The sequence below is a fragment of the Gobio gobio genome, assembly GCF_949357685.1.
Source record: "Gobio gobio genome assembly, chromosome: 8".
In the NCBI taxonomy this organism is placed as follows: Eukaryota; Metazoa; Chordata; class Actinopteri; order Cypriniformes; family Gobionidae; genus Gobio; species Gobio gobio.
This window is the reverse complement of record NC_137114.1, coordinates 20,609,200-20,622,451: the sequence shown is the minus strand read 5'-3', so window position 1 is coordinate 20,622,451 and position 13,252 is coordinate 20,609,200. Positions and strand designations below refer to the sequence as shown.

General features: G+C 46.6%; 1 protein-coding gene across 1 annotated transcript; it reads left to right on the top strand.

Annotated features, from left to right (window-relative positions):
• The first annotated feature begins 1,179 nt into the window (after window positions 1–1,179).
• Window positions 1,180–12,988, top strand: LOC307130255 (myelin-associated glycoprotein-like). The gene is made up of 8 exons (XM_079823229.1): window positions 1,180–1,209; window positions 2,139–2,198; window positions 2,315–2,698; window positions 2,865–3,161; window positions 3,241–3,340; window positions 4,331–4,369; window positions 12,721–12,753; window positions 12,897–12,988. The coding sequence occupies exons 2-8, from the start codon at window positions 2,159–2,161 to the stop codon at window positions 12,964–12,966; spliced, it is 963 nt and encodes a 320-aa protein (XP_079679355.1). The 5' UTR covers window positions 1,180–1,209; window positions 2,139–2,158; the 3' UTR covers window positions 12,967–12,988.
• The last annotated feature ends 264 nt before the right edge of the window (window positions 12,989–13,252 follow it).

Genomic DNA, 13,252 nt, shown 5'->3' with positions numbered 1-13,252 from the left:
CCAGATAGAAATGTGTTGCCCATTCCCAATGGGAAAGTGGCCAAGCAACATTGCTTTGTAACATTGCCCAGCAACAGTGCTCCAAAAAGCTCCAAAAATGTATCACCTTAAGTCTTTGTAGTGAAGAATCTAAGAATGTAGTCTTACTTGAGTTCTTGATACCAAGCTTATGTGTGCGCAGCTTCAAGAGAGCAGAGTAATGCTGTTGTACTTCATTTACATTATTATATATATATTTTTTATCTCTTTACTTTGTTCTGTCCATTTCAAGGTTTTTAACATCCCAGGACAATGTTTTTCATTGTATAAGAAAACTTGTTAAATCTGTTCTGGTCAGACAAAGTCTGCTCATTTTTACTACTTCATCTCCTATCCTGCTGTTTCCCTGTCTCTTGGACTGCTAGTGAACTTAACATGATTGGCAGGGGCGGACTTACCATTAGGCAAAGGTAGGCGACCGCCTGGGGCCCCCGAAAACCAAGGGCCCCCTAAAATTCTTGTTATATACGATACGCGTTCAGCGCGGATGCACAAGAGGTTTCTGTGGTGTTCAAAACCACGACAACCCCCTTTGCGTCCGCGTTGAAAGTGCATCTGGTAGAAAGTGTAGGGGTGTAGGGCCTTGTGATTTCCGCGATTCCGAAAACGCGTACAGGATCACGGAATCCATTCATAAAAACAAACGGAATGTCATGGAATGAATGGCGTGACACTCGCCTTCACAATTCATTCACACAGAGACATAAAACATGCAGTATTCATATTAAAATATTAAAACTAAAATCACTAAATCCGCCCCTGATGATTGGTTTTGGATGTCAGAGAAAATTCAGTGGTGACTGGTTTTAGATAGGCCTACCAGATACAATGGATATCTTTCCCATAGGTCTAGTAAAGCAGCTGGATTCCCTAAGAATAGAAATTCTGCTTAGTTTGTCAACCCACCTAAATATGAATGTGTCTGTTTGTTTTTAATCAAATAATAAACTTCATCAATTCTCGTATAGGTATGAACTTCGCTTGGATGCTCAGCGTCCTCAAGGGCATGAGAAAATGAGAAATGAAATAAAGGTCTGAATATATATATAATATACAAAATATACTTCCTGTTTTGTTTAGGCAGTTTATATCTCTGGTTTGAATATCTCTTGGTTATATCTCTGGTCATTCAGTCAGTTAAGGCACACCAGTCACACTCTGAAAAATAAGGTAGGTTCCCTTTCTCTTTTACATAAGTAATATAAATAATATTATATGAATGAAAAAAAAATCCTGATTATAAGCATAATATGATAATATGATCATATTTGATTGATTATTGCAGGATGTTTTGATGTGTATGATTTAGTGTATGATTCATATTAGAAGCATATGAATCACATTATTATTATTTTTGGTTACACTAAGGTGTCTTTATAATTATAAATTTAGGTACTGAGTAATATTAAGTAACTAAGTAACTGTACTTACTATAGGATTAGGGTTTGGTTTGGTTTAGGGTTGGTTGGTTTTGCAGATGTAAAGGTCTTTTTGCGCTTAAAATATAAATTCTAGAGAAAACATGTCTAGAGAACTGAAACAGGTCTTTGTATTAACCTCAATAATAAAATAATAATAATAAACAAAAAAAAACTCCTAAGCGAGGCCCATATCTATCTTTAACTTTTTTTCTGCATGTACAATATTGCTTTGTGACTTATTAAGCACAGGCAAATGATGTTTGATGGAAGACTTGTACATGCTTCTCTTCTGTCTTTACTCTCTGACTTATGAAATCTTATATTCTCTTTGTATTTGCTTACAAAAAAAATAATTGATTCAATTTGTTATTTCTTTATCAACAATATCATTTTCCAACAACCCTGTCTACTGATTCTACTTGCATCAATATAATTTTTTTTTTTTTCCTCCAAATTGTTATACTGTCAGGTTGATATATATATATATATATATATATATATATATATATATATATATATATATATATATATATATATATATATATATATATATATATATATATATATATATATATATATGATCACGGTAATTGAAGCCTGTCCAGTGCCCTAGATAAAGATGTTGTTTGCGCAAAGTAATCAGTAATATTTTTTTTATCAATTTCTGTGCCTCTTTAGTTTATAGAGTCCAGTCCAGCATGGGTGTACGGGCAGGAGTTCTTCTCTTCTGGCTTCACGGTATGATTAAACATTTTTGTGTGATTACTTTTCAAAAAAATATTTATATTAAGAATTTAAGTATATGTTTTTTAAGTTTATTATCTTTCACTGATTTTATTATTATTATTTTCCAGTTCTTTGTGCTGTCGAGTTTGGTGATGTTTGGGAGGCGCACATAGAGTCTGCAATGGAGGCTCTGGTCTCTTCTTGTGTCGTGTTGCCCTGTTCATTCAAATACCCTGTTGGAGTACAGCCCTCCAGTCGTATTAAAGGCATGTGGCACATGAAGGACAAATGGGACAATTTCATCTACCACAATGATCCTACAAAGGTTCTAGACAATTTCAAGGGTCATACAAATCTGGTTGGGTCACTGGGTGGTTTAAACTGCTCCTTGGAGATTGATGAAATCAAAGACCACGACAACGGCCCGTATTGTTTCAGGGTGGAATTAGAGACGTCTAAAACAACACTCAAGCACACCTTTGTGGAAAACTGCGTGACAATTAAGGTGATTGGTAAGTTTGCTTTTGAGCTGTCAACCTGTCATTACTACAACTTAATAGGGTCCAAAACAAGAACACAGGCAAAAAAAAAAAAAAAATTGGAATGATTTTGAGACGTTTTTTTTGCTTTTATTTACCAAGTTAAAAATATGCTTTGTCATTTAAAATATATGTATAGAGAAAGCATCAAAACCTGAGCTGCAGGCTGAGAATTCTGTGCAAGAGGGTCAACCCACAGTCTTCAAATGCTCTGTCCGGCACACCTGTCCGTCCCATCAGCCCACTCTCAGCTGGAGCCATACTGGAAAAATCATCATGAGCTACAAGGACATTGGACGTGGAACATGGGAAGCAGAGTCTCTTCTTACCTTCACCCCAACGCAAGAGGATGATCACGGCTCTGTCACATGCACAGTCAAGTACCACGGGATCGTCCTGGGCGAAATGGAAGCCACTCACTCAATCTTTGTGAAAAGTATAACAATAAAACTGTTTTGTGTAAATATTGTGATCATAAGTGATCATTTTAAGTAATTAAGTATTTATGTTACCAGAACAAGCAAATCTCAGCCACATCCTCATACCAACCATATCTGGTCTTGGAGCCGCTCTTTTGGTTGGAATACTATGTTTCTTCGTTGTCAAGAGATACAAGTGAGTCTGGATCTGATTTTAACATAATTATCACTGACTAATATTAAGGAATGCTTTCATAAAAACATCTGATATTTGTGTAAATTCCTTAATTTGATGTATAATTGTTTTCTTTTAAAACATACACAAAAACGAAAACCACACATCAAAGAAATTCAAAGTTCAAGATCCATTGAAAAGTACAATTTTGCTGACGATTCTCATATTAAGTGACAAAAGAAGCAGTTGTTTAATTTTCTTAAGATTTAAGCACTGAAGATAGACCGGTAACACTTTAGTATGGGGACCACATATTCACTATTAACCACAACTTTTGCCTCAATCAACTCTGAATTTACTAGAAAGGTAGTTATTGTAGCGTTTAAGTTTAGGTATTGCGTAGGATTAAGGGATGTAGAATTAGGTCATGCAGAATATGGCATTAATATGTGCTTTATAAGTGCTAATAAACAGCCAATATCCTACGTATATGCATGCTAATAAGCAACTAGTTAATAGTGAGAAATTAAGCCTAAAATAAAGTTACCAAGATGAACTGAAACTTTTTTTTTTTGTTAGTGCTCTTTGGTGTAGAGTTGTCACTTTATATGATTTTAATTTTAAATTGATCTTGAACTTTGGATTTGTTTGGTGTGCAGTTTCTTTTTTCATGCTTTGTAAACTGAATCTATGCACCCAGAAAATGCTTTTCATGTACAAATTGGAGCAGGACTTTTTCTTATTCTTTTAAACACTGCACTAATATATGAGCATTTGAGAGTGCATTATGACAGTGTTACTCAACTGCTTGGGACCCACATGCCAGAATGAGATGTCTCCTTGTTTAATACACTAAGAAGCTGATGAGTTAAATGAGTGAGTTTTAATTAGTGAGATATTTAAAGCATTCTGGGTGTTAGGTCCTGAGGACTGGATTTGAGAAACACTGCATTACGACGTTCTGGTATATTTCAGTAATATTTTGTTTTAAATCACTTAAATCTTTCCTAGGAAGCGCATTACAGAGCTCCAGTACAGAAATGACAATGGGTGAGTAACAGCAATTCTACCAGGGAACATTGTAGTCTCTGTCTGTGAATTGTGACTTTTGAGTTATCTTTAGTAGTGTAGTGTATACTAAAAAGCTGATAAAACAAACTTTTAGCATAATATATTTCTGTCAGGACCACTAAGGACCAAAGATGATTGACAATTAGCATACCGTTTGGATGGCGGTATGGTTCTTTTCTGGGTTTTCTGTTCAATATTATTTGTTCTTCAGAGATTCTTCTTGAAATACAATAAGCTGTACACAAAGTGCCCCACATTTGGTTTTCAACCATTGGAAATGGGTCAAATTCAACAATGTGAACAGTCACATTGGGATCCGCATATCTCTGGAAATTTTGTTTCCACCTCAATTCTGACTATCATGCAATTCTGACTTTATAACTGTAACGATCGACTGGAGGCAAACTTGGTGATGAACCCATGTGCAATTTATTTACAATCCCAATGTGAACAGATACAGCATAGGCCCTACTTGACTTAACTAGACTGAACATGACTTGAACTAAACTTGAAATCAACATCAAATCAAATCAAATCAAATTCAACTTTATTGTCATTGAGCTAAGTACAGGTACAGAGCCAATGAAATGCAGTTAGCATCCAACCAGAAGTGCAAATACAATTTATAAATAAATTAAATAAATATGTATATGAATATAGAAATATATTATTATACATAGTGCAAGTTGTGAGATGGACAAGTACAATATAAAACCGGAAGTGCATTAATCAATGAGCGTTAATCAATGAGGTATCCATATACATACATACACACACACACACACACACACACATGCATGATGTACAACAGTGCAAATGGCTAAGTGTAAATGGCTTAATGTTTAGAGGTAGAAATGTGCAACAAGAAAATCAAATCAGTCTATGATGCATTGTTCAGCGTCTGAGATTGGAGTTCAGTAGGCTGACAGCTGAGGGAAAGAAACTGTTCCTGAATCTGCTGGTGCGACAGCGAAGGCTTCTATAACGTCTCCCTGATGGGAGTAAAGTAAAGAGTGTGCGGTTTGGATGAGAGGAGTCTTTAGAAATACTACTCACTCTCTTTAAGCAGCGTTTGTAGTAAATATCTTTGACAGAAGGTAGACCAACACCAGTGATGTATTGGGCAGTTTTCACCACCCGCTGGAGGGCCTTCTGATCTGAGACAGTGCTATTGCCATACCACACTGTGATGCAGTTTGTAAGAATGCTTTCAATAGTGCAACGGTAAAAGTTCAGTAGGATGTGAGGAGACAGATGAGCTTCCCTTAGTTTCCTAAGGAAGTAAAGGCGCTGTCGCGCCTTCTTAACCAGTATGGATGTATTGAGGGTCCAGGAAAGATCCTCAGAGAGATGGACACCGAGGAACTTGAAGCTAGTCACACGTTCCACTTCAGCTCCATCAATGTAGATGGGCGTGTGCGAATGGTCCTTCCTGGTTCTCCGGTAATCCACAATCAGTTCTTTGGTCTTCTGGGTGTTAAGTGTGAGGTTATTACCTAAAACCATAAACCTGGACTTGACATAAATGACTTGACACCAACAGAGGTTTACACTAACAATACTTGACATAGACACATGGCAAACATGAGGGGTTAAATACTCAGACTAATGACTAACAAGGAACACATGTGAACAATCAAACAATAAACCAATAAGAGCATGACAACATAGAGCACATGGCAGGATCACATGACACAAACAAGGGAAGCACAAGGCAAACAGGAAATAAAAAATAAGGACAAGAAACATGAACATGGAACCCTTTTCCCATTTTCACCCCCCTCTACAAAATATTAGACTACCCAGTAAATATTTTGGCTTTCCTTTTCTGAAAAATAAATAAATAGAGATGAAACTGTGTCTTGACTGGGGTAGAGAGAGGAAGTACATTGTGTTTAAAGATGCTTCCTGCTGATAAAAGATCTGTTCCCATTCAGTCGGTCACTCTCGACGCCACGTCGGAGTACCGACGAATAGGAATCTCGCTCGCGAGAGCCAATCTACTTCGAGTGTAACTAAACGAGCCAATGCACATTGGCATGCAATGATTGCACCAGGTGCTCATGCCACGCCGTGCGGGTATAAATGAGACACAGGTGATTGCATCAACTCAACCTTTTGCTTCGGAGCCGGGTGGTAGATGGTAACGCCAGATATCACTCACTACTTCGCAGTCCTGACTGAAGACGGAAGCCGCCTTTCGGAAGCGATCTCTTCAGTCGGTGTTGGTGTGACGGCACAGCAGCGTTCGCGTGGTTTTCGGATCATCTCTCTGTGTTGTTTGTTAGAGCAACCACAAAGGCTGTTCTCACAGCTGGTTCGGTGCGCTAGGTGGAGAGCGCTGAAAAGCCGTTCTTACGGCTGGTAAGAGAGCGCCTTCGTGTGAGAGAGCGCGCACGTCAGGCTGCACCCACCCCCTGACTGTGTCGCCGCGACCCTTCGAGCGTCCTTCTGAAAGAGCAAACACAGATAGAGCTTGCGTCTTTTTCAAGATGACATTCTATCTGTGTGTTTCTGGATGCGGTGGTTACCTGTCACCAAGGGATGGTCACCAGCGCTGTATCTCGTGTTTGGCCGTTCATCACGCTGAGGCAGCACTGGTGGATGACTCATGTTCTCACTGCGGGAACATGACCATCTCGGAGTTGCGGTCTAGACTCCATCTCGCAAGGGGTGGAGTCCCCGTGCCTCTGCCTCGATCTAACCCTCCACAAAGGGTTACTTCAGGCAGTAGCACGGGTGATTTGAGGGTTACGGTGAGAGCGCTTCCCCCAGGGAACCAACCCCCGAGGAACCCTCATCCCTCTCGCACTCCGCAGCCAGCAGAGCTGCCGTTGGAACGTGGTGGGCCGTCCTCGAGATGTGCACCATCCGTATCCTTCGGGGCTCCCCCTGATGATCAGATGTCCATCGCTGCATCGGAGGGAGGGTCAGACTTCTCTGGAGATGACGTGTCGGCGCAGGGGGCTCCTTCGGGAAGATCCGCTGTGCCCGATACAGATCCAGAGATGATGGCCATGCTTTCCCGGGCCGCCGAGAAGATCGGGCTTGTGTGGAACCCTCCACCGTGTCCCGAACCTTCAAGGTTGGATGATTGGTTTCTCGGGGTGGCCCGTGCTGGTTCTCAGCGCCCCACCCCGGTTCCTTTCTTCCCGGAGGTGCACGAGGAGCTCACTCGGTCATGGACGGCACCTTTTACTGCCCGAAACCGGCCCAGTGGATCCTCCTCCCTCACCACCCTCGATGGCGGACCTGCAAAGGGTTACACGCAGGTTCCTACCATGGAACGGGCCGTTGCTATGCAACTGTGCCCTAACTCCACATCCAGGGGGAACCCGTGTCTTCCCTCCCGAGCCTGTAGGTACTTGTCCGATCTGATCGGAAAGGCCTACCAGGCTTGAGGAGAGGCAGGCTCCGCCTTACACGCTATGGCGTTGTTGCAGGTTCATCAGGCCCAGGCACTGAAGAACCTGCACGAGGGTGGTCACGATCCCGCAGTTCTCCAAGAACTGAGAACCGCAACGGACCTCGCGCTTCGTGCGGCGAAGGTTACGGTGCGGGCCGTGCGATGACCACTATGGTGGTCCAGGAACGCCATCTCTGGCTGTGTCTGGCAGACATGAGGGAGACCGACAAGATCAGGTTCCTTAACTCCCCCGTCTCCCAGACTGGCCTCTTCGGCGACGTGGTCCAGAACTTCGCCCAGCAGTTCTCGGCCGCACAGAAGCAGACTGAGGCCATCAGTGACATCCTGCCACGGCGGTCAGCTGCTGTCTCCACCCCGCCGCTGGCAGCACCTCAGTCTGCTCGTCGCCGAGGGTGGCCACCTGCGTCTGCCTCCGCTCCCGCGTCGCAGCAGCAGCCTCCACCCAAGCGACGTCGTGGAGCCGGGCGCAAGCAGGCCGCCCCGCCCGTCCAGGCTCCTGCCAAGAGAGGTGGCAAAGGCAGGGGCAAGGGCAAGCGGCCCTGAGACGGGCGACCCGGAGATGGGGAGGACTGCTCTTCTGGAGACGGTGACCGCACCGCTCCATCCCCCGGAGGAGGGCCGGGAGGAGAATCTTGTGTTCCGTTTTGTTTCTGTTCCGCCGCTGGGCTCAGCCCCAACGGTACCCAAATTTTCAATAAAAGAGCAGTTTCCTCCATCTCTGGGTCCTCAGGGGGCCCGGAGAGTTGTGGCCGGTCAAACGCCGGACCACACTCATCCTCCCCCTTCGCCAGCGGGCAGCAGTGGACGACCTCCTCACGTTCCTCCTGCCCACCTGTGGAATCAGGTAAGTGTTGCACAGCACACTCTCACCTCGCTGCGGGCCGCCTCCACGAGACAGCCGCCCCAGCCCGGTACCTGCATTCCACCTCGCTGCCCCACGGTGGGTACGCCGGTGGTCCCTATGGTCCCGCTTGCACGGTCTCTGCGAGCCTGGCTAGAGCTCCCCAGTCCGTCTCGCTGGCTCATTCGGACCATCAGGCTCGGCTATGCGATTCAGTTCGCCCGGCGCCCCCCCAGGTTCAAGGGCGTCCGCTTCACCTCGGTGAATGCTGCAGATGCCCATGTCCTGCGTGCGGAGATCGCTGTCCTACTGGTGAAGGACCTGATAGAGCCGGTCCCTCCAGCCGATATGAAGACCGGCTTCTACAGCCCGTACTTCATTGTACCCAAGAAAACCGGTGGGTTACGGCCAATCTTGGACCTGCGAGTCCTGAATCGGAGCCTCCACAAGCTACCGTTCAAGATGCTCACGCAGAAACGCATTTTCGAATGCTTTTCGAAGATTGGTTTGCAGCGATCGACCTGAAGGACACGTACTTTCATGTCTCGATTCTTCCTCGACACAGGCCGTTTCTGCGCTTTGCGTTCGAGGGTCGAGCATATCAGGACAGAGTCCTGCCCTTCGGGCTGTCCCTGTCCCCCCATGTCTTCACGAAAGTCACGGAGGGGGCCCTTTTGCCCATGAGAGAACAGGGCGTTCGCATCCTCAACTATCTCGACGACTGGCTCATTTTAGCACAGTCCAAGGATCAGTTGTGCGAACACAGGGACCTGGTGCTCAGACACCTCAGCCAGTTGGGTCTTCGGGTCAACTGGGAAAAGAGCAAACTCGCCCCCGTGCAGAGGATCTCTTTTCTCTGTATGGAGTTGGATTCGGTCGAACAGACAGCGCGCCTCACGGAGGAGCGTGTCCAGTCGATGCTGAGCTGCCTGAACACGTTTCATGGCGGTTCCACTGAAACAGTTTCAGAGGCTCCTGGGGCATATGGCGGCCGCTGCGGCAGTAACACCGCTCGGCCTGCTTCATATGAGACCGCTTCAGCATTGGCTACATGGCCGAGTCCCGAGATGGGCGTGGCAACGCGGCACTCACCGGGTGAGCATCACACCGGCCTGCCGCCAGTCCTTCAGTCCATGGTCAGACCCCTCGTTCCTTCGGGCCGGAGTGCCCCTGGAACAGGTGTCCAGGCACGCTGTGGTTTTCACGGATGCCTCTGCCATGGGCTGGGGAGCCACGTACAACGGGCATGCAGTGTCAGGGGTTTGGACCGGCCCGCACCTGCATTGGCATATCAATTGCCTCAAGTTGCTAGCAGTGCATCTTGCTCTGAGCCGCCTCAAAGCGCGGTTACGGGGCAAAGATGTACTGGTCCGCACGGACAACACTGCGACCGTCGCGTATATCAACCGGCAAGGTGGTCTGCGCTCCCGTCGCATGTCGCAACTCGCCCGCCATCTCCTCCTCTGGAGTCAGAAGTGTCTGAGGTCGCTTCGGGCCATTCATGTCCCTGGTGTGCACAACCGTGTGGCCGACGAGCTTTCACGAGCTGCGCTCCCAGGCGAGTGGCGACTCCACCCCCAGGTGGTTCAGCTGATTTGGAGACAGTTTGGGGTGGCACAGGTTGACCTGTTTGCCTCCCCAGAAACGTCCCACTGCCAGTGGTTCTATTCACTGACCGAGGGTACACTCGGCATGGATGCCCTGGCGCACAGCTGGCCCCAGGGGCTGCGCAAATATGCTTTTCCCCCAGTGAGTCTACTTGCACAGACTCTGTGCAAGGTCAGGGAGGACGAGGAGCAGGTCCTGCTGGTGGCGCCGTACTGGCCCAACCGGACCTGGTTTCCAGGACTTATGCTCCTCGCGACAGCCCCTCCTTGGCGATTCCTCTGAGGAAGGTCCTTCTGACTCAGAGACGGGGCACCCTTTGGCACCCGCGTCCAGACCTGTGGAAGCTTCATGTCTGGCCCCTGGACGGGACGCGGAGGTTCTAGGTGATTTACCCTAAGAGGTAGTTAACACCATCACTTCGGCACGAGCGCCGTCTACTAGACAGGCTTACGCCTTGAAGTGGAACCTGTTCGTCGAGTTGACCCCCGAAGATGTTCGATCGCATCTGTGCTTTCCTTCCTGCAACAGGGGTTGGAGCGTAGGCTGTCGCCCTCTACCCTCAAGGTTTATGTTGCTGCAATATCCGCCTATCATGACCATGTAGAAGGTAAGACGGTTGGGAAGCACGACCTGGTCGTCTGGTTCCTTAGGGGGGCGAGACGGTTAAATCCTCCTCGCCCTCCCTCCATACCCTCTTGGGATCTTGCTCTGGTGCTCCGAGCACTTCAGAATGCCCCATTTGAGCCTTTGCAGTCAGCAGAGCTAAAGATTCTGTCTATGAAGACTTTGCTGTTGGCTGCATTGGCCTCCATCAAGAGGGTAGGGGACCTGCAGGCATTTTTGGTCGACGAATCGTGCCTAGAGTTCGGGCCGGGTGATACCCACGTGGTGTTGAGACCCCGGCCTGGCTATGTGCCCAAGGTTCCTACCACTCCCTTCAGGGACCAGGTGGTGAACCTGCAAGCGCTGCCCCCGGAGGAGGCAGACCCAGCCCTAGCTTTGCTCTGTCCCGTCCGCGCTCTGCGGGTTTACGTGGATAGAACTCAAAGCTTCAGAACCTCAGATCAGCTCTTTGTCTGTCACAGAGGCCAGCAGAAGGGAAAGGCTGTCTCCAAGCAGAGGATGGCCCACTGGATAGTGGATGCCATCACCTTGGCTTACCAAGCACAAGGTGTGCCCTGTCTGCTCAGGGTGCGAGCACACTCTACTAGAAGTGTTGCATCCTCCTGGGCGCTGGCACGTGGCGCTTCGCTGTCAGACATCTGTAGAGCTGCGGGCTGGGCGACACCCAACACGTTCGCTAGATTCTATAGCCTACGTGTAGAGCCGGTCTCCTCCTGTGTTCTCACCTCAAACGGGTAGAAGCACTGAGAGGCCCCGGCTCTTGTCGGCTTGCTGCGCTACGGCGCTTATATTCTCCAGAAAAAAACTCTGTGAGTCCTCCACCGCCCTCGGTGCCGGACGTGGCGGAACGTCTGGCATCAGGCCCCTTGCCGCTGAATCCTTGAGAACCGGTATTGGGCTTGGGCCATATGAGTGACCCTGCGGGGATACCATATTTTCTTCCACGGTCGCTCCTACGGGAAGCCCGTGTCTTTCCCTTGGGAGAGCCTTCCCTGCAGAGGGACTGAGCCCCCTTCTCCTAGCGGGCTATGGCTCAGCATTGTACTCCACATAACTCCTTCGGGGTACGATGTGGGCTCCGCAGTGTTCCCTTCTCTAGGGCACGCTTTCCCAGTGTTATCCAATAATCACTGAGCGGGTAATGCGGAACAGCAGTGATGGACTTCCCGGTGTGAGCCCCGTCTCATCAGGTAAGAGAGCTCAGGCGGCTCACACAGGGCACTGGATGGGGGCAGAAGCCATGGCTCTTTGGTAGGGATTCCTATTCGTCGGTACTCCGACGTGGCGTCGAGAGTGACCGACTGAATGGGAACGTCTGGGTTACGTATGTAACCCTCGTTCCCTGAAGGAGGGAATGGAGACGCCACGTCCTGTCGCCATGTCCTCTGTACCCTGCTGGGGTGCCTGTCTACCTACCCGGCTCCTCAGCAAAAGGCTGATTTGATGCAATCACCTGTGTCTCATTTATACCCGCACGGCGTGGCATGATTGCCACGGCGATACACCTGGTGCAATCATTGCATGCCAATGTGCATTGGCTCGTTTAGTTACACTCGAAGTAGATTGGCTCTCGCGAGCGAGATTCCTATTCGTCGGTACTCCGACGTGGCGTCTCCGTTCCCTCCCATCAGGGAACGAGGGTTACATACATAACCGAGACGTTTTAGAACCTGCTGTACACAGATCTGTTTCCAGTCTAATATTACAGTTACTAATTAGAATATGTTAAAATGTAACAATATGAGCCCATAAATAAACAATGTAATTGAAAGTAAAAAGTCATAATTGTTTTACTAAGAATGATAATCTCATGTGTTAAATGCTTTTTAGAGTATGGAGTCAACTATCAAGAATGTCTCGCAGGTACTTATTTTTGAGTCTATTGAATAATTAATTAATCAGCCTCCCTCAGTAATGCATGAACTGAATTAAATCCTTGACTTTCTTCTTTCTCTCTCTGTGTGTGTGTGTGTGTGTGTGTGTGTGTGTGTGTGTGTGATCACCAGATTTCGTTCAGGTGAAGGCAGCAGTGGTCCAGGTGGCAGAGAGCAGAGGCAAGTACACAACGCCTTCTAATGCCCTCTTCTGCAAAACCAGGACAAAACAAATCCTCTAGTGGAAATATATTATATACTTTGGATTTTAGTTATGGTATAGAGTTGTTGGTAACACTCTCTATGAAGTCCAGACTTATAATAATTTATAGCCCCATTTATACTTATTTATTTACTTAAGTATCATTATTCTATAAATATTTTTATAAAGACTCATTAAGAACTATACTGCATTATAAGAACAGTTATAGTTACATTTATATAATTTTTAAAATTACTAGTCATGCATTTTGCTTTTTCAATGCGCA